The sequence below is a fragment of the Castor canadensis genome, chromosome 9 (genome assembly GCF_047511655.1).
Source record: "Castor canadensis chromosome 9, mCasCan1.hap1v2, whole genome shotgun sequence".
NCBI classification, from domain to species: domain Eukaryota; kingdom Metazoa; phylum Chordata; class Mammalia; order Rodentia; family Castoridae; genus Castor; species Castor canadensis.
This window is the reverse complement of record NC_133394.1, coordinates 31,322,129-31,349,859: the sequence shown is the minus strand read 5'-3', so window position 1 is coordinate 31,349,859 and position 27,731 is coordinate 31,322,129. Positions and strand designations below refer to the sequence as shown.

Genomic DNA, 27,731 nt, shown 5'->3' with positions numbered 1-27,731 from the left:
TGCTACAGCATTAAGTATCAATTATTTCCTGACCTCAAGAAGTAATATCCACAAACACAGCAAACTCATCTCCAGTCATCAATTTATACCCTGGAATTAATTATAAAAATAGGATTGGAATTTAACATGAAGCTTTTCAAAACTGTAAGGCCATTTAAGTATATCAGCCATTTAAAATGTGTATAGTTGTATAAACAAAACAAATCAATGAACAGGAATGGTGCAAAGATGGTCATGTCAGGAGAAAAGTACTCATGTTTTTTCATATTACCTTGGGGAGGGATGTGTAATTAAATAGGCTAAACAATGCATTTCTGAAATACAGTCCTACTTTTTTGCTTAAAATGACATTCCTAAGTATATTCCATCATATACACAGCTTTGCTGATTTCCTTCCAAACTGAAATACAATTTTTTTCTCTTCTTTGATCTGAAAGATGTCAAACTTCTCATAAAAAGTTAGTTTGTAAAGTTAAAGAGCAAAAGAGATTTAAATGTTTCTTGAATCAAGTCTGGATGCTTCGGAAGAGGAACCCATAAATGAAGTGACTTGGAGGCTGTTTTGAAGAAAAGAAAATAAACCAGGTAATTTTCAATGAAAAAAATGTTCTCAGTCACTGATTTTTTTTCATCTCCATATGCAAGAAGGAAACTGAGATTCAGAAACTGATCAGCAATAAAGCCCATTTGATAGTTACGTCAGTCTGTTACTTGATGTGAAGATTATGTAAGACTGTTCTCTTCCATTAGGAAAAGCTCCTAAAATGAGAACTGCCAAGGCTGTTAAAAATGAAATCTGACCTACTTCTTTCCTAAAGATTTCCATGAATTTTATGGTATTTCCTCCTACAGAGGGAGTTTTCTTCCTTTCAAATAAATAGTTAAGTGCTAGCAAATGTCTGTAACATGGATACAAATTTCTCTGTGTTTCTTCAATTATAAATTAATCATAGTATTTTTTGTACATATCAGCTTTACTATCTATTGCAAGCCTACTGTCATCCACACTAAAAAAAATTAGTCATTTGGAGTATATTAATAAAATGTAAGTCAACTGATCAGTCTGACAGGTTAGGTTTGATAAAACATAAACATGAATTTATTTTAAAATATACTTTATTTGGAAGAAAAAAGTTCCTTGTATTTATTTACAAGGCTGTCCTAGGTAACTTTGTATTCTTCTTTAAAAATGAAGTATTTCCTTCTTGATGAAGGTTGGTGAATTAACTAAAATGGAAGTCATTAAAAACTTTTTAAAAAGAGAAACCTACTTTTTAGGTTCCTTAAAACTACCAATTATCGCAAAATAAATGGAAAATGCCATTTCAAGTATTTACAAGTAAACACACAGCATTACGTTTATACGCTTTTATATCATTCTTGAAGTTCAAACACAGGCTCTGTAGTTTTCCTATAATAATTCTGCAGAAATCTCTAAGAAGTTCACAGAAGTTTAATTTAAAGTAAATGGGTAAGAAGTCATGCAGTCTTATGGAAATTACATGCATAAGACAGCATGGCACAATGAACACTTTTTCATCACATGATTTGAAGTAATAAATCCATCCTTATATTTATTCACTTTTAAGGCTGCCAAGATCATTTTCCTTAGCCAAGGTTTAAATGTATAAAAATATGGCTTGTATTCTTTCTGCTTAGTTATCCATTTAACTATAACTTCCAAGAGAATGACATAGCTGGAAATATTTATAAATAAACAATTAACTTCATAGCCTAAAGCATTTCCATAGAATTTTATACTGTGTATATCATAAGACAAGGGAAATGGATAAGACAAATACTGTAATAATGGACTTCAATTTCACTAGTTACAAACTTACACACTGTACATTTATTACCCTAACTTGAGTACATAGGAAATAAAATTAGTCTGTGCCCACGAAAACCTCAGCAGTAACAGACAAAAGCTCACTCTGTGTTTCTTCTATTTTCCTAAGTGAAATTCCAAGACAAAAGTACTCAAAACAGATAATATTCCCATGTTTTAACAGTGCATAATTCAAGAGTAACTAAGCTAAACAAGGTTTTAAGAATACTTTGGTAGGCTTAAATTCTAGCAACAAACATAAAGAGATAAAAATAAAAACAGTAATAATCAGTATTTTCCATATACATGCCATCAACCTTTTAGTACCACTATGCAGAGGTCTTTTAAAATATATATTGCTAAAATTAATCATGAAATACATGTTAGAGGTTCATTTTTGAAAGCTGCCATTCATTACAAGCTATGGTACTGAATAAAATCATAAATATGAAATGCACAAATATGAACATAAAAGTACCATCATTTTATAAATAAAGCTAATACCCTATGATAAAAGAGAACTGGAACAAAGGAACCAACAGGAAAATTTGTAGGCAAGAAGGAAACTGGAAATTGTAAGTTAAAGTCACATTAAGACATCCAGGTCCCTACATGTTACTGATATTTCAAACTTAGGCTTTCATTACATATGTTACCAAAAGGTTTTAAGTAATTCACACAGGAGAATAAACGAGGCTAGTGCCACCACTATTGCTGAGAACAGTTATAACTGATAACTATAGTTTCTTCCCTCCTTTATCACAAATATGTGCATTTCTGTTACTTTCTATCTGACTCATAGGCATAAATCACTTTTTGAAGCACTGCCTAATATAAAGGGCCATGTATTTTGTGTCTATAACAAAATACAATTCACTTGAGTTATAGACTCTACAGGAAAATAAGCATTAAAAATTATTCTAGTTATATACATACAATTAAATTTCAAGGAGGCTTTAAAGGTGAATGATGAATATGTGGTTTGGGCTCTGAAAAAAGAAATCTCATGAAGATCAGGATAAGCCTAACTAAACTGAATACACTGAAGATTTTTTCTTTTCTTTTTGAGACAGGGTTTCACTATGTAGTTCAGGATGTCCTGGAGTTCATGACCGTCATGCCTCAGCCTCCCAAGAGCTAGAATTATAGACGTGTATCACCACACCCAGCTTTACTCACAAGATTTTTCTCTATTTTGTTTATATGAAGAAAGGAGAAGTAGAGATTGTAACATATTTGCAATAAACCCATACCCAAGTTTCTTGCTTTCTCTTTGTCCAGAACAGCATGTTATAGAAGGCAGTGAGAATGACAATGACATAATGACAGATAGGAATGGAATCAATGCAAATGCAGTGGGCCAATCTAGCATTGGAGAAGAAAGTGGTTTTCATGAATGGTTTTATTGAATGTCAAGTAATTAAAATTTTACTTGGATGGACTTAAAAACATTAAAAACTGTCCATAAGCATTCTCATTTAGAGATAGTACTTCAACAAACTCTAGTTTTTCATATACTTTTGCTAAATTTAAAAGCCTCAATTTTTAGAAACTTATTTTACTTGAAAAATATCTCTTGTTATACTAGAGGAAAAAAATTCATTCCCTGAAAATTCTTAGTTAAGAGAACATGATCCAAATTTCTACTGGTTCTGCTAAGTAGGCAGAGGTAAGCCATACTGGCCCATGTCAATGTCTTAGCCTAGAGAAGTTGGTCCTAACACCAAAGTGAAATTAACCCGAAGATCATAATCCTTAAAAACTTTCAAGTGTATTGCTGATATCTCAACACTTACGGCTATCGTAACATATGTTTCCTAGAGCCCTGCCCGTTTGAAGCAGCACTTCCTGGTCTTTGCTATTTAGCAGCTGCACCAGTGGTGAAATCAATCCGGCATCCACACATGGAACTCGCATAAATTCTGGAAATAAGAGACATATCTCATTAAAAATTGAAACAGTCATAATTGACATAAACCAGTGCCCCTAATAAAACAAGTAGCTACTATTATAATGTTTAAGGGGGCTTGCTATTTGAAGAGTACATTTCTGTTCAAAATTACCCTGTTACAACCCTACAAAATACATTATGAAATAAGTACACAAAAATGAGTAGGGTCATATTTTTCTTGGTTGATTGTCTCTACCATAAGCCCAAAGGATTTTTAATCAACTTCATTACAAGTAATTTATCACCACCCTCTTAAGAGTAAGTGGATGTGCTTGGCAGCAGAATGTGATGTTGGCAATGTTCTTTGTATGAGCCTGATGATTAAAGTACTACAGTTACATGCTAAGCCATCAAACTGCTTAATCTTCACTATATGTTCTCTAAAAAGCCAAAATACAAGGTTTTAAAAAATCTTCCAGTGAATCATTATAAATAGTAGGCCTTTCAAAATTGGTAAGACCTAGGAGAACCATGTACTCCTCTCTTTCATTCCTCTTCTTTATTAAAATCCATGCTAGCGATCAACTCATACCTGTTGCTATACTCTTGCATTTATAGGTCTAAAGAACAACCATTAAGCTTTCTTCTCGTTAAACTCATTTTTTCCTTATCTTTATAGTATACCATTCTCTATTTACTGATGCCCAATGATATCACTACAGTCACAATTACAGACTTTTTCCCCACAGGGCTTCATGGATAAAATTTAAAGATAATGAAGATGTAATTAATGAAAGTTCTCCAATAATCAACAGTAGAACTGCCATTCTGGACATCACAATTTACTATCAGGATATTACATTATGGTTAATAAAGTTCAATAACAAAGAGCTAATTCCTTAAGGAATAATTTGTCCTACTAAAAAAGTACTATTTTTTCATTCTCACTTTCCAGGAGGTCCATTCCTTAGTTTGTTTTTGTTCCACATGTATCCCATAAACAATCCTCCCTCTTTTTCCTGTCACTGTAAAATACCTGAAGCACAATATGTAGGGTTGCCATGTAAGCTGTCACCTCCAAAATAATTGCTTTCCCCACTAAGATAGCTACAAGTCACAGAAGTACTTCTCTCCTGTTAAGAAATTTACAAATGGTATGGTCTGTATTCTCATTTCATAAACAGAACCTGGTGTTATATCTTATTCTTTTGCTTTGCTTGTGCTATTCTTCAAGCAATGGAAACAGCAATCAGTTACTATTTTTCTTTGCTCCTATGTTGTAACTGTCTATATGACACCAATTTCTCAAAAGTCTTTACTCTACAATTGAGAGTGACAGGTTTTCCTAAAATGATGGAGGGTAAATAATTATAGGAAAATTATGGTATCAAATAACTGTACTGAACCATTTTTTACTTGGAAACACATAAAGATAGAAGAGAGCTAGTGCAGTCCTCACTTTCAGTACAGTCCTCGCTTTCAGTCAACATAAAGGTAACACAGTCTCTGAATAAAGAAAATGCCACTGAAACTCTTTTTTAACTGAAAAGTGGCAGCCCTGCTCAGCTAATTCTAAAAGCCATACTTCAGGCTAATGTATGCAAAAATTATACAAGGATCTTACCAAGAACATGTTTAAATATTATATATTATATTGGGGAGGCTTCTGAATGACTGTGACAGTCATCCTTGTTCACAAGGATTCCTATTACATACGACAATGTTCACACCACATGAGCCTGCTACCTAATCACACATGGCTGGTTTCTGACTCATATCCAGCCTATTGTAGGGACAGTCAACAGCTCAACAGATGGTCTGCTAAAGAGAGCAATAGTGATGAACTAAAGAAAAACTCAGAGAAGTTCTTGGGAACTGGGGAGTACTACCGGGGAGGCTGAAAAAAGGACACATATAGTACGACAGTGAGAAGTCCAAGTCAGTGGACACGATCAGGCCATGAAAAGCAGAAACTGTCAAGTACTTATATATGTATGTGTGAGCATACAACATAGAACTCATTTTGTTCTTTGGATATTTTTTTTTTTTGTATAATGTAGGAGTCCAATTCTGAGGTTTTAGAAAATAAGCATTTTTCTACCTCAGTGTCAATAAAATTCAGTAACATTAACTTGATTCCCACTAGCAGTTTTTACCTTTGACTTTAGTGAAATATTCATTAAATGCTTATTGATAACTTCCATTCCTTCTAAATCCAAAATGTTAGTTCTTTACTTTTTTTGCTTTCACTTTCCCAAATCTACTTGAATTACATATTGATTACTATCATAAATACAGACTGTAATGAAAACTACAAAATTTTTTCTTTTTATATACATTGAGATTTATGAATTTTACATATCTACTTACCAAATATTTAAATGCCACATTTATGTGTACTTTTCTCACTTTCAGCTACTGACAGAATGCAATGCTTTTCTGAAACTCTTTTAATCTAAAGTTTACAAAGCAATTAAAAATGAGTATTATGTCTATCTTAACATTTGTGACACTAAATACTAATATATTATTCAGAGTTTGAATATTCTCTAATTCTCTCTGTATTAACCTCTTAGCTTTTTATAGTTATCCTTTGAAATACAAAAACTGAGGCATGAAGATAACAGGAGTGATTACATGTGGGTGTTATCATGCTAAACTTTTTTTTTGTTCACACTTTGCATCGCTTTTTTTAAAGATAACATGATGATCATTCTTACAAAGTGAAGGATTAGGATTCCAACACTAAAGTGTCAAAGGATACTTTAAGCTATGTGACCACCTGGTCCACTTTTCTGGAGTTTCAAATTTATTCAGTACACACACATATTTGACACTAAAATAAACACTTGTTATGGAGTGGAGGACAAAATTAAATAAATTCACAAAACAGAACAAGAAAGTTCCATGTTTCTGAAGGAACCCTCCCCAGATCCTCTTTTGTTGTTATGAAAAGTTTGATTAATAATTCTGTATGGCTTTAGACCAAGACTTGGTTCTCAAACTTTGTACTCATCAGACTCACCTACAGGGTTTGTTAAAAACAGATGAATTAGAGTAAGAATGTGAAATAATGTGCTAATGATACTTAGCACAATGGAGGAACAAAATAGTAGCTAGCTGAAAATTACTGGTACTACTATTGCTATTAGATACCTTGAGAGTCCAATTCTGAAAAGAAAGCAATGTTCCCAGGTACTTCCTCTCTTACTTATTTCTCCATTGCTCCAATCAGTCTTAAGTCTACTACATAATGGAATGCTTTATTTAAAAGGTCTAAAAAATCACTTACTGTAACTTGGGTCATAGCTAACATCCTACATTAAACTTACCCATGGAATGTCTCACTAATCTCCTGAATTTTTAATGTAAGCACAAGCCATGTGTTAATTTTTGAAGATTCTTTCTGCATGTAAAAATTTAATTTTTAAAAATTTTATATTTAACCTGAATCTTTTAAGTGTATGCTCTTATTTCCCCTTCCTAGTTATATAATGTGCACAGAAAAGATAAATTAATTTCCAACCTCATTTTTCTGTTTCATGCAATCTTTTTTCAATGTCAAGTTTCTAGTAGGAATAAATATAAGGCCAATTAATACACGGCTGCATTTCTGAAGATATGTATTTGTTTAAAAAAAAAACCTCAAAATTCTACTCTACTTTCTCAAGTAGTCATTATTTAAAAAAATGTGTTATTATTAAGCAATAAACATCCAAATGTATCCCATTTATTTTCACTAGGAGAGGTTAGTCATATGTCCTTTATTAGACTTTGATTAAAAATATAAATACTAAAAATTCTATTATGTCTTCAGAATATAGTTATTATCTACCAGAGCATAAGTAGAAGAAACCTCTAGTAGTAGTTGTCACGAATCTGTGACAAAGCATCATAAGAATGATATTAAGACCATATGGAAATGTCAATATATTTCATAAAAATGTATGCAAAGTTTCCAAATTAATGCTATGGTATTTGTGATCATTATTAAGAAAAGGGGTTTTAAGATAAAAACTGAATCTGTACCTTGACTTTCCAAAATCTATTCTGTGACTTTAAAGAGCTTAAAAATGAACTACTTATCTTAAAAGTCAGCAGCTTTGTATCTAAGAAGATTCAGATAGGGATTGGTTTAGGTTAACACATAATGTCTGCAGTAGTTCCACTTTCAAATTAGATGTTTCTTAGATATGACATACAAGTAATAGGTGTTCAGTTAACAATAATCAAATAATGGTTTAACTAACTGAAGCCTGACAGGCATCGTGATAAGCTTTACATAAATGAAAAAATTTCATGGCAGTTTTCTTTTCTGGTAATGTAGGTAAGAATGTAATGCTTTACTGGTCAAAACCAACATGTAACAGTTCTTTATAAAGCCACCTAGCATGGCGATTTACACAAAGTAAGCCAAAATTTTTAAATTTTTTTCTCCTTAAAGCGTAATATGCATGACATGTTAAAATAAAAGTCCTAAAAATAATACCAAACTTTAACAAATCGAGGCATACCAACAATGATTACATTGACTATGGCTTTGCCTTATGCTTAAAGTCTGCTTTCAATATTCAGTGTTCTCTTAAACTTAATGAATTAAAATTATGTGCAAATGTTCCTGTTATAATTCTTCCAAAGCATCTCTCACTGGATATAAATAATACATAATAGTATGAATTAAGTGTTAAATAATCTAAGCTATGTTGTCACATTTTATTTTCCAAAGTACGTTTACATGAAAATTTAAGAAACAGATGTTTTCCATGAAAGTGAGTGCAGAAAACAACACATATTTCTGATCATATTGATGTCAGCTGCCAATGTCAAAAGGCTAGACAAGACTGAAAAAACCCTAGCGAGTCTCTCTGGGTATATCACAAACCAACATCTCTATTTGAAAAGGTAAGCTCTGCAGTGAAAATGATAAGTAACTTAGTGGTAAGCTCTAGAATTCTGTAACACTACTAATAAGCGACACAAGACCAGCAGCACTTTCCTTAATTCTACTCTGAAGGAACTGAATAGCAAATGAGAAATGTATGAATAAAATGACTATAACACTATAGTCATTTAAAACAATTACATGAAAAAGGTCAAAGAAAATTAAAACATAAATTAATAAAACATACTGACAAGTAAGGTGTAAAACTGAAGATGTTCCCAGCAGAAAAGTTCTTGAGGAAAACCTCACCATTTTTGGCTACTTCTGCTATGATGTTAGCTACTTTGGCTGTACAGGAAGACTGTGGTGTCAACAGACTTGCAAACAACTGAAGTACTCCACTTCCTTGCATTTTTTCACTTGTTTCCATATCTGAAAGAAATAATACAGAGAAAATCTTTAATGATAACACTAACAAATTAATCTATAATAATTTTTTCAAGAACTTTTGCTATCCAAAAACAGAAATTTGTTTCAGTATACATCAAATATATGTTCATATAGAATTACCTTCTGCTATTTATATAGCTGCTTTTATCTTAAGTTTTAGGCTATAAAAACACTGTAATATTATTTTGTCTATCTACGGTCAGACTACAAAAGAATTTTTCTGAATATATTATTTGTGACAAAACTAACTTTCAACATTAGTTTCAACCCTAGTTACTCAGAATTTTTTTCTATATTCTTTTTGAATTAGTTATAATAGCATATTATTTTATATAAACTCTATAGTTCCCTATAAAGCTATAGCAACTAAAAACTGACAATTATAATGAGCAAAAGCTTTATGAATGAGTGACAGATGAGATTATACAGTTCCATGTGATCACTACTTTTCATACAAATAACTCAATTGCCATTAATGAAGAAGAGGAATAATAAACTGTAGTATTCAAAAGTATTTGAATTCAAGCAGTCCCTAACTTTCCCAGTGAACTTGCCCTCCTCAATTCTTTCCTATTGAAAGAATGACCTATTAAAACAAAAAAATAAGAGGAATATCTGGAATGATAACAGAACTAAAGGAAAACTCAAGGAAATAAACATACTATCTGATTATAACAATGAAATTTCTTGTTAAGTAAATGGCAGTCGATATGATCAATAGGGTAGGGAAATTATTTTAACAGGATAATTTGAGAAAGTCCACAAAATGTATTTCTTTATAGTTTATACTAATTAAGTATAGTGTTTTTCAAACTACATGTCCCAATCCATTAGTAAGTTGTGGGATTTAATTTGGTAAATAATGACCAACAAATTTCTTAAAAAGAGGACTAGAATTACCACCTAAAAAACACAGGAATAGGAAAGAATCACAGAAATTCAAAACTACTACTTCATGTACCTCTTGTGTACCTAGAATTCTGAGTAAGAGAATCAGAACACTCCTAATGTATGCTTTTATTTTGTATCTTGAACTAAAAATATAAGTGTTTAAGGTATCACTTAAAAATCTGGTATCTAATCTCCATTAATTTTTTTTAAGCAAGAAACCAAAAAATACCAAACTCAATTTGCCCATGTTAAAATCCTTTCTTTTCTGACCTCTGTTATCTGAAAATATATAACCTGAGAACACTGGGTCAGACTGCCCCAGGGGTCCAGCCCTACCATCTGCTGGTGCTGGGATGACAGCAAGAATCTGGCATAAGCAGAAAATCATGATGAGATGTGAAGCTGAGGTCTTTGTGTGTGCGGAGGCGAGCAGTTAACTGCAAGTCGCCCATGTGTGCCTCATTTTAACTACAACTAAAAGAATGACAATATTACAGCTGAAGTCAGGGGCAAAGGGAAAAAAGCGTAAAACAATGCAAACTCTTGCACTCTAAGGAGACTTTCAATCCAAAGAACAGTGAGAACAGCTATAGCAAAGGAATTAAGACTTTGGGAACAGCATGTGGATTTAGAATTTAAATCTGGGAATTACCTTTTTCCTTTGTCATAAAAACATAAACAAAATACTGCTATATCACTAAAAACAGTCCAGTGAGTAACTACAGGGTTTTAACCTAATTTCACTTATACTTTCTGCACTGCATTCTATGGCAATTCAAAAAGAAATACATTTACCTATGAAGTAATACATATTCTTAGGTGTTTGTAAGTATCTTTGAATGATTTTTAAAAGGGCATTAAGAACATTGTTCCAAAAGTGGAACGGTTTGTATAAACTAAGGGAAGAGGAAAAGAAAAGAGTAATAAAGTGAATAATAGTGAAATACATCACATCTGTATAGGAACAAGACACAATGAACCACCCTGAGAACAACACAGGGTAGGGGGAAAAGATAATGAAGACAAACAGAGGGGGTTTGACGGACTAAAATACAATATATGTACAGGTAAAATACGAAGGCCAAACTCCACTGAACAATGAGCAGACACTTAAACAATGAAGGACAGAAATGTTAAACAGGTCACAGTAAGGGGGAGGGTAACAGTGGAAGAGGGAGGGTAAATGAAGAAGGTAAAGGAAGGTGAATATGTTTGAAGTATTTTCTATACATGTATGAATGTGGAACCTGAAACCTGTTAAAGTCATTTCAAGAAGATGGAGATTAAAGCAGGGGATGAACCAAACCAGGGTACAATATATGCATATATGGAAATGTCACAATGAAACTATCACATACTAATGAAAACGTTTAAGGACTGGTGGAGTGGCTCAAGTGGAAAAGCAACTGCCTAGCAAACATGAGGCCCTGAGTTCAAACCCCAGTGCAACCAAAAACAAAACAAAACAAAAATTTAAAACTTTAAAAACAAGAAAAAGATGGAGAGAATTTTGTGAAAAAAAGAAAGAAGTAGTCAGAGGTTGATGCTTATAGGTCCAAATGAAAGATTACTTTTAAAACAAAAAATACACACTATGACAGGGAGTCCTTTAAAAAAAAAAAAAGGTAGACTTTTCATTATCTTTAGCCAGATTAGTACTGACATTTTGGCTAGAATCCTTTATATGTTTGCAAGAATAAATTCAACACCTTCCTCCCCTTTCACATTTAGGTACTGTCATAAAAATGTCTGAATATGCCTATAAATCAGAGGCAGCTAGCAGCCTTTGAATCTTGAAAGACCCACATATAAATGGCAATTATTATTCTAATGTAACATATGTGGACACTACTGAAGCAGTCTTATCCATCACAACAGCACTTGCAGTCCTCCATGAGCTCATCCTGCCCCTGAAGCTCTATGTCCACACCTCCCTGACCTTCTGATGACAATAAGGCCCCGTAGCTATGACACTTAAAACTGGGCAATCAGGCCAGAGAAACTTGAAAGAAGAGGTGAGCTATGATGCTGACTGTGAAGTTAAAGCACAATACATGCAACCCCTCAAGGCTGATGACTGTGCAGGAGGAGGGAGGGAACAGTGGGATGGGAAGGAACTCAAATAATTTAAGAGTTGGTTTTTTTTTTTTTCATTTTTCTTTTATTATTCATATGTGCATACAAGGCTTGGTTCATTTCTCCCCCCTGCTCCCACCCCCTCCCTTACCACCCACTCCACCCCCTCCCGCTCCCCCCCCTCAATACCCAGCAGAAACTATTTTGCCCTTATCTAAGAGTTGGTTTTAAAGAGGCTAAAAAGCCCCCAGCAATGCTATCAAGTAAATACATTAAAACAATTGGCTTTACAGTTAAATACCAAGAGGGAGTTTCAAAGTATGCTACCATAATGTTCTGAATTTATATTATATCATAGTCTTCATAAACTTATGAAATACATTTGACAACCAATTTACAGTCTCTCAGTTAGAAAAACGGAAACAGTAACAGCTATTATTATGATTCTGTTAGGCAAAATTTATTTTGGAATAGACTGTTAACATAGCTGTAGTGTAATAAAAATATTTCAAATTTTATTCTGTTTTGACAGCATAGCATGTCAATTACAAACTGACATCTTAATATTACATATTTTAAGAGTCTTTATAGCAGATTATGTACAGAAGACACAATTTTCATTGAGGACTCTAACTTGGAATTGACTAAAAGGACAATAGTATGACCCAAAGAACCATAAGTATCTGGGTCTCTTAAGGAACTGTGTATTTCTTAAGGGGTAGATTTCAAAAGTAGGTTGCAGCAAAGAGCTCTGACTCTATGGCTAGGAAATGTGATGAAAACTAAGGCTTGATTTTTTACCACACAGACAAGTCTCTAATCTTTTCTTTTACCCACCAGAAAAATAAAATTGCATTTGGATACCACAAATACCTCAAATTTAACATGTCACAACTGAAATTCAGTCTCTCTCTCTCTTACTGAATGGTAAAGAATGCATCTAAGGCAGAAACTCCAAATTATAAATTTTTCTTAGTAAATGGCTACCACTCATGTTTAATCAAAACACAGATTCCACAGATTACCATCTCACTAGTATCTTTTGCATCTATACCCTTCTACATTCCTGAAACTTAAACTCTTGGTTCTGACCTGTATTAAATGCAGCAGCCTTAGCAGGCTCCTTAACTGTCTCCCTACCCCTAATCTGTCATTGACAATCACATAGAATAAACTTCTGGAAATGCAAATTTTGTCACTTCCCTAAATCTTTACGTGGCTCTTGTAGCTTTGAATTAAACATTCCAGGACATCCCCATCTTCTCCATAGATATCTATACTCCTCCTTAGACTTTCTTATTCTCTAGCTACACTAAATTACTAACAGTAGCCTGAACTATTCTATTTCATTTCTCCTTTCAGCAAATGATGTTCCCTTTCTAACATGTTACTCCCACCCTATCATTTTAACTAATTCTTACTGACTTATTCAAAGGTATCTGACCAAAAGCCACCCAACCTTTTAAATAATATATGACTACCATAAAATTCTGGATTTTAACTTCAGATTGAGAGCATTTTCTTATAAATCAAAAGCATTTTCAAACACACTCTTTGTCTTAAAAACAATCATGTAAGATAGGTGTGATAAGGCATGTTCATATTACGAGGAAGATCACAGGATAAGATTATATTAGAAGACAAGCAAGAGGAGGCCCAAACAATGTATGCACATATGAATAAATGAATACTGAAAAAAAAAAGAAATGGAAGAAAAGTGGATTCGAGTTTAGAAAAATAAAGCAGTATTTTTTGAAACCTGAAAAAAAAAAAAAAAGAAAGAAAAGAAGAAACCACAATTTTTTTGATTCCTACTTCAGGGTTCTTCCTACCACAGCTGTCATTAGAGGATGGTAATAGCATAACCAGATTTGTCAAGTTATTACAGGAAAAACATTCTTATTTAACACATTTTTACAGAATTAAGAACTAAGGTAAGGTAACTAAGAAAAGGATGAATATGACACATATTTAAAATGAAAGAGAACAGTGTAAATAAAGTGAAGCAGGCTTAAAACAGATTTAAAACTCATGAGGGGAGTATGCCTTGTATAAGTAAAAGCTTGTCAAATGAGAAATCAGTATTTCTAAGAGAAAAATGGAAGCACATGAAGTATGTATGGGGTGTGAGTGACTAACATTTTAGTCATTTCTTTCATGTTGAGAACCTTTCTTCCCGCCCCCCCAATAAGTATCTTAAACACACGAGAGGAACAGAAATACAAGAAAGAAAAGGATGTATGCAGTCATGAAAAAAGAACAGAACAAAAACGCATTTATGTAATGACTCACCATCAGAAACAGGCCTTACTGAAAGATTAAGTTGTGAGGCTCATTTTATAAAATTACAATAAATGATTTTGATAGTCTCACAGTCATTTTAAATCCAGGGATAATATAAGGGTGGGAGTGGAGGAAGTTGTGTTTGGAAGTCATCTAGAATAAGCAGGAAGCAATGCTAGTTTGACTCTTTTCTTTAAAATTAGCACTAACTAGGTCATAAGGCAGTTGCTAACTTTTAGTTAAAAGTTACTTAGTTGAAAAATAAAAGATATTTACTGAGAAAGCAAACACCAAGAGGAACTGTGGTAAAGCAGAGTATTGTAACTACAATTGTTCACCTAGAAGGTGGAAGTAATTACACTAAAGACATGTTCCCTGTAGAGATGTGGATTTCCTTATTTCAGACTAAGAAAATGAGAATGTGGGGGGAAAAAAACCCCACAGTGAAGAAGCAATTTTCAGTTAAACATTCATCTCCATTCTACTATCATATACCCTGGGGGAAAATATGAAGTAAATGAAGCTAAAGAGATTTGGCATCTGCAGAAATTTTGGGGTTTTTTTGTGGTAGGGAGAGGGGAGGGAGGAGGAGGTTTGAAATTAGAGCCTCTAGCAAGCACTCTACCACGAGTCATACCCCAGTCTTTTTTGCTGTTTTAGTTTTCTCATCGGTAGGGTTTTGTAATTTTTGTCTGAGTTGGCCTCAGACTGACTACTACTTCAGCCTCCCAAATAGTTGGGATTAATACTATGGTTTTTCTTCAGATCATATACGTCTTTCACCTTTTACAAACAGCTCGGATTACTGGTGTGAACCACCATACCTGGCAAATTCAGGTTCTTTGAAGTCCTTAATGTGCTTATGTTTATAGCCTACAGGATATATGCTGTTTCTCAAATAAGTAATATCTTAACAAGCATCTAAAAATGTGAATGATCCAAGGAATTCATTTAAGGAAATAGTATTTCATATTAACCATATGTTAATGAGGTAAGATTTACTCCACTTTTCCAGAAAAAAAAACAAACAAAATGATGCACAGAAAAGGAGAAGAAGGTAGGGAATCACTTAAAATTAACATGATTGTGACCTTGGCGAAAGGAAAAAGAGTTGAATGGTTCATATCATCCTAAATGAAGATGCTGAATCTGAATAAATTTAATCATAACAAATATAAGACTTATCATCTTAAATGTAAGAGATGTTCAAAAGATAACTACCACTGTGGTCTAGTTATCCAAAAGCACATGTGTAATCATTAAAAACATTTTAAAAGCATAAACATCATGAGTACAAAATGCTATTTTTTTAAAGGAAGCTATATGGTATGATTCAAATTTTGTAAACTAAAATAAAACACTTGGATTTTGATATTTCCTAAATTCTATATAATATGTTTGCAATATTTCATAAATAAAATACAAATTTTAGAATTTTTTTATTTATAAAATAACAGATGCTAGTAGAGGAATTTATTCTATTACATAATTGAAGTCTAAAAGATCCTGTATATAGCCTAGGAAATTGTATGGCCTCTCCAAAGGGGGAAGGGTGTGAAACAAAGAAAAGACAAGGCAAGAGGAAAGGAATCTTTAGTACTAGCAAAGAATAAGAAAATGATGCAGAGACAGGGGATAAAAGAGACAAAGAAGTCATAAAGATCTCTACTAGCTTACTCTTGCTTTGTTATAAAAACATCAAAGAAAGAGAAAGCAAACCTAAATAGAATCGTGCTGGCTTAAATAAAGCTGAAAAGCTTCTAAGGTTTTGCAGAAGTAAATTACAATTTCAAGTAGAAGGATTGAGAATGGAGAAGCAAGAAAGAAGTTATTACTGACCAAAAACAGATTTGATGTTAACTTCTCAAAGGTTAAAAGGTACTTCAAAACAGGTAACACAATGTTGAAATGATAATGAATCAATAATTTTATGTAATCTCTTAGTAGAGGTTTTTAATCAATTAGGGAAAATAGATAAGATATATTCTAGGATATCTTGAGGCAATACAGTATTTTAAAAAGCATATATTTGGAAGAGGGAACAATAAATTTTACTCTGAGCAATCAATGGAAGGAATATCAAAACTCAAGAAAAGTAATATTTAAGAATCAGGTGAAATCATGATTGTTACTGCATTAAGTCAATGAGAGAGTTTAAGAGAATTTTTTTTTTTACTTTTGTTTAAAAACATCAAGAATTCACCTAAAGAACCAAGTGGCATTATGCTAACAATTCTATATAATATATATTTAGTACTATAACTGCTTCATATCATTCTGAGAGGAGAGAATAAAACAACTCTTCTCAATATATTTTGGCTAAAAGCAAAATCCATCAGTACTTAACTGAAAAGAGAAACATACTTCAAGTTACCATAATCTACCTACGAAAGGGAGTAAGAGTACATGTATTAGATTTAATTATTCCTTCAGACCTAGTTTTAAACAATTTACTGTGACTCTATGGATTTCTTAAGGACTGTAAGTAAAATCTAGAAACTCCCACACTCTACCTTCTCCCTTTCACTTTTAGCTAGATCTCTTCTTTGGAAGACTTCAAGCAGAATTCCTAAATTCTGTTTACTTTCTATTACAAGACCCTGGGCTTGGAGCTTGAGTTGTACTTTCATAGCTCTAAAATATCTGAGGTAGTTTGTCTTCTGGCTTCACGGTTTCTCTCTTTTCAACGTCTTCCATAGAGTGACATTACACTTGTCCCATTCTCGTAACTAGTACTGACACCCTCAAAATCACTAACGGTTGCGTTTCAGTGTTTCAGTAACGGTTTCTCTCCCATCCAATTCTTGCTACCATCATGAACACACAAAGTGCTTAGTAACATGGCTTCTCACTCTCTGAATTTAATAAATGGCCTAATTTCCACTGATCTTTGACTAACAGAGAATTGATATTAGAGAAGTGGGTCAATGCTGTGAGTTTACCAGGCAATATGGTTCAGAAGCCTTTGGAATTGGGTGTGGGAGGAATTTGGAAGCATTTGGAGATGTGGGCTTTTCTTTGGAGATTCAGGCTAGAAAACCCCTAAAATGATGTATAAACTGAGCTTAATGGACAAATCTGGTGGAGTGCAGACAGTAAATGCTGTGCTCGTGAGTTTCAGGTGGGAACAAGGACCCAAATGGGACTTGAACTAGAGGCTAGGTGTGTTACATTCTGGCAAATAACTTCGTCTACATTTTGTCCATGCCCTAAAACATTGAGTAAAGCAGAATTTAAAAGTAATGGACTAATTAATCTGGCAGAGAATATCTCAATGCAAGCCCAGCAATCATGCTGTGGCAAGATTACTGTTGTCTGCTTTCAGCCAGGTTTATGGTGAGAATTGGGAGCAAAAAGCAGAGCAGAAAGATTTGAGAAACAAAATTAAAAAACTACCCATGAAGTTTGGTCAGAAAAGGAGCACATTTTGGGGTCAAGGAACATGTGGTTGCTAAAAAGATTAGTGCCATTAAAAAGAAATTAAATATTTTTTTGAATACCTGTTATTTATTGGGCATTTTTACATTTTCTAATCTCATAATCAATAAAAAAGGCATAATGGTCATCTTTTGTAGAGGGGCATATCCAAGTCCAGATATTTGGTAAGTGGCAGCTCTGGAATTTAGATCTAAGGTCTGGCTGTCCCCTTCTATATAGCAGGGTTGGAAAACTATGACCTGAGGGCCAAATATGGCCTGCCACCTATTTTCTTTTTTCTTCATTTATTCACATGTGCATACATTGTTTGGGTCATTTCTCCCCCCTGCCCCACCCCGCCCATTCCCTCTCTCCCCCCAGAAATTAAATATTTTCCATCTAGACAATAAGATCCCTTGAGGTCATCTCAAGAATCAGAGACCCAACAACCATCTTTAACCCCTCAAAGGTCTAAATATGTAAACTCATTTAAAAGATTTTACTTTGAGAATAGAGCACCACCTAGGGCGTTGTTTCCCCAGGATTTGCTCAGCCACCCAGTCACTAAAAGACTGTGGTCCAAGTGGGCCCAGCCACTGTCTGAGTTGGTATCATCCCTGGCATCAACCATGTGATGCAGCTATGCACACACACAGAATGCAAGAGTTGCAGGGGCATGGAAACTAAAACCCAGGTTTCAAAGGAGAATCTGGGAGGGCAGGGTCAGATTCCCTGTAGGGATCCCATGAGAGGATAATGCCTGAAGCACTGAGAGAGAAGCTGAAGATGCAAGGGAGACCCTAGGAGGTTAGATGCCAGGAACATGAAAAAATCTGTAAAAGAAAGAAACAGGCAGTAAGTGGAACCAGCTCACGAGAGAACTCATATGGGCTGGCTGCATGTGGCAAGGCCACAGGCTTCAGATAAGGTTGCCCAAACCACTGGAGTTCACAACAGCTACTAAATGGTATTGATGTTGGATGCTGAGCTATAGAACTTAATGCTTGCCCTGCTAGATTTTGGTCTTGCTTTGGACCCATCCCTCCTTTCTGTGCCCCTATTCCTCCCTTTCTGAATAGAAACGCTTACTCTGTGCCATTGTATATTGGAGTATGTACCTTGTTCTTTATTTTACAGTATCTCAAAGTTAAGAATTGGGCTCGAGTTGCAGAAGATATTCTGAATTTGGACTTTTGAACAATGCTGGAATTGTTAAGACTGAGGATTTGTGGAGAAGGAATAAATGCATTTTGCATTATGAGATGATCACAAGCCCTTTGGAGGCCTACAGTGGAATTGCTATGGTTTAAGGAGAAGTGTTTGGTTGTGAAGTTGACAAGAGGCATGGACTTGTGATGGTTAACCTTGATTGTCTACTTGATTGGATTGAAAAGCACCCAGGAGATTAGTAAAAGACACCTCTAGATATGTCTGCAAGGGTGTTTCCAGAGGATTAACTAAAGAGGAAAGATCTGTCCTAAATGTGGGTGGCACCATCCTATCGACTGGGGGCCCAGATGAAATAAAAAGGGAAAAGACGAAAGTTAGCTACAAAAGGCACTCTTTCTCCACTTCCTGTACACCACGAGCTGAGCATCCTATGAAGCGTGCTTCTGCTGCCATGATAGTCCATCTCACTATGGGCTCAGTCAATTGAGCCAAGGACTTGGATTGAAATCTCTGAAACTGTGAGCCAAAATATGTCTTTCCTATCTTAGTTGTTTATGTTGGGTATTTTGTTACAGTGGTACAAAGTCTGACAATACACTGGCTGAAGCTAGAGATCCTAAATTTTTAATAGCAACATTGTATAGCACTAGGTAAATTTTTTTGCCAGCACCTGAATGCTACCAATATTGAGAAGCTGTAAAAGGAAGATGGTTGGCATTGTCCAAGATTTGAAGAAATGCCAGGTAGAAAGAGAAGGACAAGAGTATACCTACACAATACTTATTGATCAAGACCCTGGTGAAATGTCATTCCCTCTGTGACTCTTGGAAAACTCTTGCAATGTGAGCTGAATCCAGCTCTGTTTCTACAACACTTTGCAATCAACCTTATTAGTAATACAGTATACTATAGTAAAACTTATTTATTACTTATCTATCTAGACCCTAAGCTCTGTAGGGCAATTACCAACTAATGCACGGTAGTACCCATAGGTGAAGAGACCTGCATCGCTGCCCTTACAGAATTTATGACTAAAGAAATGAAAAATGGTATACACATATACTAACATAAGCTTGAATAGAGGAATGTATAAACCGGGAGTTAGGAAGATGAAGCAAATGAGTTTTGTTGTTGTTGTTGTTGTTCTTTGGCAATACTGAGGATTGAACTCAATGCCTTGAACTTGTTAGGCAAGTGCTTCACCACTTGAGCCACACCCTTGCAAATGAGATGCTTATTGATGTTGTAGGAGTTGAAATTACTTCTAACAGAAAACAGGATTGAGTTTATAAAGAGACTGATTGCCTTATATTTTAGGAATTATCTCATCAAGAATTTTGAAGTCAAGAATAGAAGTTTTATGAAATGATCAATCATTAGCTCATACAAGGACTAAACTTTTCACTTTGCATTAGGCTAATCAGGTCTTATATTTTTCAAAAGCAAACATATGCAAAAATGTTCTTAAACTCTTCAGAAATCATTATAGAAAATTACCTTGCCTTTATACTCTTCCTCCCACATGCACACATCAAAAAGAAAGATGATCAATCCGTAACTAAGTTATTATGAGCCAAATGAAAACACTGTTTGCTCCTTTGGTACAATGAAGAGAAAAAACATGTAGCACTCAACTATGGAAAGAAAAAGACAATAAGCACCTAAAATAAATTCACCTAACAGAACAATATGTCCTAAAATCTAGACTTTGAATCCATATATTCCTATTTTAAAACATTAATCTGTCTGTTAGAGCCTCGTTTTGGAACTTACTATAATAAATATTTTAAAAGCAGGGCATGAAAAACTCTCAGTAAAAACTATAGATTCTTATGTATAAAATTCTAATTTTAATGACATTCCATACTAGCAGTTATCCCAAAACATACCTATTGTGTTAAACAATCCAATTTGATATTTCAACAGACATATATATTCCTCTTGTGGCTAATTTTGTGTCAATTTGGCAGAGCCACAGCAGTCAGGTATTTGGTCAAACATTATTCTGGACATTTTCGAAATGGTGGTTTTAGATGCTATTAACATTTAATACAGTGAGTTATGAGTAAAACAGATCTGTTCTCCATAGTGTCGCTGGGCCACATCCAATCAGCTGAAGACTTACATAGAAGACTAGCAATGCCCCAACAAAAAGGAATTCTGTTAGCAGCCTTCAGACTTAAACTATAACATGAGCCCTGTCTTGGGTGTCCAGCCTACTGGCCCACTGTGCAGATTTGGATTTGCCAGCCCCCATAATTATATGCCTCAATTCCTCAAAATAATTTCTCTCCATTTATATGCACATATTCTATTGGTTCTAGTTCTCTGGCAAAACTAATGTACCACTGCTCCAAGAGAAGGGGATCATTTCAGCCCTTTCAATTTACATACAACAGAAATATTAGGAAGTTACAATGCCAACCTTTGTGCTATCATTTTATAACAACACCTCAGTGTCTCTTTGTCATCATACAAGGGCCAACTAAGAAAAGAAGGGATATGATAGCTACCTTCAAATACAGAAGTTTTGTTAGGGAGAAAGCAAGTGCACTGTACATTTATCCAGGGGCTAGAAATAACACCAATGAAGAAAACTGCATGAAAGATTAGGGATCAACATTTAAAAGTGTTTTTTGTAGTCAAAAGGATGTCAAAAGCTGACATAGAACCCATCATAAAGAATGAAGCTTTTCATAAAGGCTGAGTAACTATTTGCTAAAGGACTACCAGTTGGAAGCTAGGTGAGGAGGCATTTTCAAACTGTAAATTTATATGATACTATAATGAAAATACCTTCAACTACCTGAGGAGAGTGACCTAAACAAGTCTATAAATATCCTAGTAGAAGACACTATAAACTGTATTCCCCAAACCTGAGCAAAATCATCTATCTCCTCATTGCTTTCTGTTACTATTTGTCTTCCTCTGGCCATGGATTTTGGGCTTTCTTTTTCTCTCCATTCCAGTTTCATCATTGCTGGCTTTGTGTTTAGTAATACAGAAATGAGGGAAAATATCTAGGAAAAATGTAGCTGCTTTACATAAAGTGTGTCTCTTTCCATGTCATACACAATGTTTTTTCATACAATATTCTTCCTCTCCTTTTTTAGATATCTAATTAAATTCTGTTGTCTTGAAATGACAAGCTAAGACTTACTTTCCCATGTTACAAACTATTGTTTTTGTTTTTCTTTCCCTTTGTTTATAAGAGATAACAATACATATGCTCATTTGAAAATATACTTATGGTTGGGCAAAATTCCATAATTTTTTCTTCAGAGCCATAGTACAATGCTTATATTTATATCCCTCCAGACAGTATGACAATTACCTTATTTATAGATTAGAAAACAGACTGTATGAACACTGGTACTCATCCTAGGCAGAGACTGAAAGGATACTGTCTATATTTGAACCTTGTGACTGAAAGTGTGATCCACAGATCAGCACAAGTGCATCCTCTGAAGCTTATTAGAAACCCAGACTCTTAGGCCCCACCCTGAACCTACGAATCAGAGTCTCTGCAAACAGGGTCCTTGTATCTGTACTTTTACAACATCTTCAAATAATTTTATGCACACAAAAAGCTCAAAAGCTGTCTACCATTTGTAACTTTAAAATTTCTAGCAGCCAACTAAGTTTCATTGATATTTCATTTGTAAATAAAATATCACTCTAATATGTATTCAATATAAAAATGAAGTCCTTCCACAGTCTTTTTTTCAGAACTAAGTCATTGAAATCACAGCTCATTTCAACTTCAACTAGCTTCCCTTTCTAGTTCACATAACCCCATGTGGCTCAGAGACTACTGGATTAAACAGCACAGCTCTAGAACCATAATATTCAAAAAGTGGTCGTAAGCCAGCATCAGCATGCGTAGTACTGGAGTCATTCACATTTACGAGGCAGTATAAATTAGTTCATTCTATGTGATACAAAAATAACTAAGACAATTTTTTTTTCTTACAAAATGACTTGGAGACAGAAGAGTTGAAAGTACTGGAGTCAGTACTACTTTCATTGTTTCATCAAAAGAGGAATACTCTTTTGATTGGACACAGCTATTTTTCACTTTAAGGTCAGCAAATATATGTAACTCTCACCAGACACTGAACACACCTTTCTTACAGAATTTCTTATGATAAATTATAATTATATATTTATCTATCAGTTTCCACCACAAAAAAATGAGTTTCTGTCTTTTTTTGGACATAGCACAATGTTGGCACACTCTAAATAAATACTAGGTGTTGAATAAATGTGTCCTGAGAGTAGAGAAATGTTTATCTGAATCTTCACAAAATCAAAGCATGATATTACTATACAAAATGTTCCAAGGCAAACTTTAAGCTAGGTAATTAACATTTAGCTACAGCAAATATGAAGAGCTGTATTTGAACACTCACCAAATATTCTGACAGGCACACCTACATTTAGTAACTGGACTTCTTTTTATTCTAGACATGAATAATTGATGTGTAGGATCATGGCATTTTGGTACTATTCTCTACCACTTCCCCAAAAGCCCATAATACAGTAAGTTAAAAAAATAGACTTTTCACTGTACCCAAACAAGTTAACATTCTAAAGTCTCAAAGAATTATATAATACACTGTTTTTCAAGTGGTAGTAATCAAGCCCAAAGGTCAAAGTTCAATGTATCTGACAGAGGACACTAAATACTGTTGTTTTAAGAAGAAATCTAAATAAAGATCCTCTGTATATTACTCAGTATATTAATATTATCCTAGAATATTATGCTTAAAATTTTACATTTTTATTTTACTCAAACCCTACCTTTCTTAAAAATGTGCATTATTCATATTTAATTATGAACGATTTATGAGAGCCAAATGACCAGAACCATACCTAGTTGACTATAAAGAATGTAATACTTTTGGTCTTAGCACTTTTCATCAAGATCTTATTGTACATGAAGTAAAAAATAATATATCTTCTATTCAGGTAAGAAGATTATTTCTTACTTACATATTCCTTCCACTAGAATCAAAATGGTGTGTTTCTGCAAACTCTCTTAATTTGGAAACTTTTTCCATTTCTCGGCTAGCCTTGTCTTACCTTGAGAACTTCAAGCAAAAAGCTAATTTCTTACTCTCTATTTTTTCTTTAATGTTTCCATTATTTTCCCCATTTCAGTAATGTTACAACTGGTCATAATATTCACATACATTCACAGCTCGAGAAAATGTGATTAATTACGAAGAAATATGAAGCAACTTTGCTTTTATTCATTAAAATAAAACATACTCTATGACATCTCTTCTAGTTTTTGACACAGAGAATAAATTATAGTTTTGTTTGAATTAACAATCATACAAAATTCTTCCCAATGTGAGTGATTTACTTTAATTGCCTACTTTTTTGGCTAGATGTGTTCTCTTTCCCTCTAAGGGCAAATGTTAGAAGTTTTAAAAACAGTCTTTAAGTATTAAAATAATTCTGTACTAATTTACAAAAGATTTTCTATTCATATATTATTAAATCTTGAAATACCAAAATTCACATTAAAATTCATTATGCAAATTTGTGTAAAACTACAGTTTATATAGTAAGAAAAATTATAAGCAATTAAGCTCACATTTTCAGCACTGAGTAATAAATTAATGAATACCAAAATTTATAGGTACAGATGTACTTACATTATAGGCTGATATATGACTTTGTAATTGTAAAAAAAAAAAATTTCTGGTAGTAAAAGTAATGCTATATTGAATGTACTTTTGAAAGCTTTCTGGGCTATACTTTACTATTTAGGAAAATTTCCCATGCTTATCAGACCATTTAAAAATCATTTCTTGGGCTGGAGGAGTAGCTCAAGTGGTAGAGCACCTGCCTCGCAAGTGTGAGGCCCTGAGTTCAAACCCCAGTACCTGCCCCCTCCTCCAAAAAAAATCATTTCTTCCAATATAGACATTCATTTTTTAAAAAAATTTTGGGGTGGTTGTACTGCATTTAACTCAGGGCTTCAAGTTTGCTAGGCAGGAGCTCTACCACTTGAACTATGCTTCCAGCCCTTTTGGTTCAGGTTATTTTGGAGATGGGGTCTTGTGTTTTGCCTGGGCAGGCTTGGTTCACAATCCTCCTATTTTTAAACTTCCCACTGTCACTGGTATCATAGGCATGCACCACCAGCTCAGCTTTTTTCCACTGAGATAGGGTCTTGCAAACTTTTTTTGCAGGGACTAGCCTGGAACCAGGATCTTCCCAATCTTAGCCTTCCAAATAGCTAGGATTACAGGTGTGAGGCAATGGTATCTGGCTTTCATATTATTAAGTATTCTTTATTTACTAACTTAGATAAATATTTGTTCCTCAATACATAAAAGACAATATAAATTATACTGAACCTTACTAATTGTCATACTGGACATTTAGTACAAATGATATATTTTCAACTAAGAAAAAGCTTCACTACTATTAATGTTCTCTGCAAATAGTTTTTATCAGCTTTATAATAAACATCATAACAGATATTTGCTATTTTTAATATTAATTGGTTTACCTAGGGATTTACAGTTTAAAACTCTGATTCTTAAAATCATTCTTTAACTACAACTACTTTTTAAATGAAAAAGTACTTTTACATAGAATCAGGAGGTGTTGTATTTAATGAGGTAGCATGAGAAGGGTTGCCTTTAATATCAGAAACTAAAGAATGACAGTAACTGTATCATTGCTACTTACTATTTTGATGGAAGTTCAAACCAACACAGTAAGTCAACTTTAGTTATAGGGGAAAAAGGAAACCAAAGTATCACTTTCTGAATATTCTGACTACAAAACCCAGGAGAACTAACCAACGATATATTTTAATGTGAGTTCAGAAAGTGAAGAATACAGGTCTGGTGCAATGGCTCAAGTGATAGAGCATCTGCCTAGCAAGCATGAGGCCCTGATTCAAACTCCAGTGCCACCAAAAAAAAAAAAAAAAGCACAATATAAATAAAAACATAAAAATCACTAAGGGTAGTGCATGTGTGGGGGGGGGAGGTGGAGCAAAATGGCACTGAATAACATCCCCAAGAGATCTTTCCCCAGACACCAGAGTGAACAGTTATTTTCACACCAAACAACCTTCAGAAAAGCTGAGGTAAACCAGTACTGGCAGCAGAGTAGATCTGATTATACCAGCAAAGCCCCATGCTAACAGGTACAGGGAGACCCAGAGTCAGGAGCCAGCATGGTATGGGGACCATACAGAAATCATGAGCGTCAAAATATAGACCCCTGACAGACAATGCAGATCTTCTGCTAGGCTCAGGTGTATCTTAGCCATGAATGGAAAGTCAGTTAGAAAGATCAGTGTAAACTTAAGTGGTGAGTGCCAGGAGCGTAAGCAAAGCTAAGTCCAGCACTAAGACACTGACATGGGAACCATGTGGGTCCAAAGAAGAAAAGCTGGTGAATTGGCAGGGGCCTGACAGAGCAGAGATACCACCAGTTGAGTGGGGAGTGAAATCAAAGTCCATGGCTGTAGGGAGTGAGCCTGCAGTGAATTGAGAGGTAGAAGTCCAGCCTCTGGGACCAGAGTGGGAACCTGAAACAGCATTTCAAGTCTCCTTCTCTGTGCTGTGGCTCTGGCTCAGGGCTTTACAGGTTTGGGCAGCTTCTCTGCCACTGAGCTAAATCCTCATACCAGACAACCATACTGGCCTAACCAGCTCACCCTTCAAAAAGATTAACTGCTAAGGAGGAGGGGGAGAGAGGCAGCCAAAACTGATGAATATACTGACTGATTTAAACTTTGTCCTTTTGAGGTTTTTGTTTCTTTTTGATATTTTTTCTTGTCTTTCTTGCTTTATTGTTCAGCTTCTTTTACTCCCTCTTTTTTGCACTCATTACTATTATTCTCTCCATATCATCTTTCCTATTTTATCTTTCTCTGTAAATACTCTACTTTGTTCTCTCACATTTCTACTAACTTCACAGCATGTACTTCTCTCACTCCTCCATATCTTGTCTCTTCCCATTTTATACCCCAATTCCTCCTTCTTTTTAATACTTATTGCCTATACCTTTTTTTTTTAACTTCTAGATTGGCCTGTAAGTATTTTAGTTATTTTCTTTACAAAGGAGGAGTTGATGTTTACAATTGTCTGCGACCACAGAAATACCAGGATTGCTTATGAATCGTGTTGTTATTGCTATTTCTATTTCCTCTCCTCTGAATGGTACTGAGAAAGACAGCCAACCTGACAGATATGCAAACTGCAATGCAGAAACACAAGTAATATGAAAAAGTAAGGCAATGTGACACCTCCAAATGTCAACAACCCCACAGTAATAGACACTAATGAAAGTGAAGCAGTGGAAATCCCAAACATGTAATTCCAAAGAATTATTTTAAGAATGATCAATGAAATTAAAGGGAACATATATAAGCACCTGAGAAAATTAAAAGAGAATACAAATAAGCAGCTCAATGAAATAAAGATAATACAGGATATGAAAGAGAAATTCAATGAAGACAAAAAAATTGCTGAAAAATAATCCAATTCAAATTCTGGAAATGAGCTGGAAACATGATTCAAGTGGAAAAGTGCCTGCCTTCCAAGCACAAGCCCCTGAGTTAAAACCTTATTACCACTAAAAATAAATAAATTCTGGAAATGGAAAGTGCAATAAACCAAATTTTAAAACTCAGTTGAAAATCCTGCCAACAGACTAAATGAGGTTGAAGACAGTATCAGAGCTTGAGGAAAAAGTACAGGAGTTAGAATATTCACAGAAAGAAATAAAAGTATGCAAGATCTCTGGCACACTATTAAAAGACCAAGGATTGGAATCACAGGCATAGAAGAAGAGGTGCAAACTAA

At 34.3% G+C, this 27,731-nt stretch overlaps 1 protein-coding gene across 5 annotated transcripts in view; it reads right to left on the bottom strand.

The window, feature by feature from the left end:
• The window catches only part of Rap1gds1 (Rap1 GTPase-GDP dissociation stimulator 1), a 126,222-nt gene that overhangs the window by 61,923 nt on the left and 36,568 nt on the right, over positions 1-27,731 (bottom strand). For 4 of the 5 annotated variants that reach the window (XM_020185421.2, XM_020185420.2, XM_074041406.1 and 1 more), the window contains exons 3-4: positions 8,911-9,033; positions 3,625-3,750 (exon numbers count right to left, since the gene is read on the bottom strand). In XM_020185421.2, coding sequence (XP_020041010.1) covers positions 3,625-3,750; positions 8,911-9,033 — 249 coding nt within the window. Of the gene's footprint in view, positions 1-3,624; positions 3,751-8,852; positions 9,034-27,731 lie in introns of those variants that run through there. The other variant, XM_020185423.2, reaches the window with a different exon arrangement.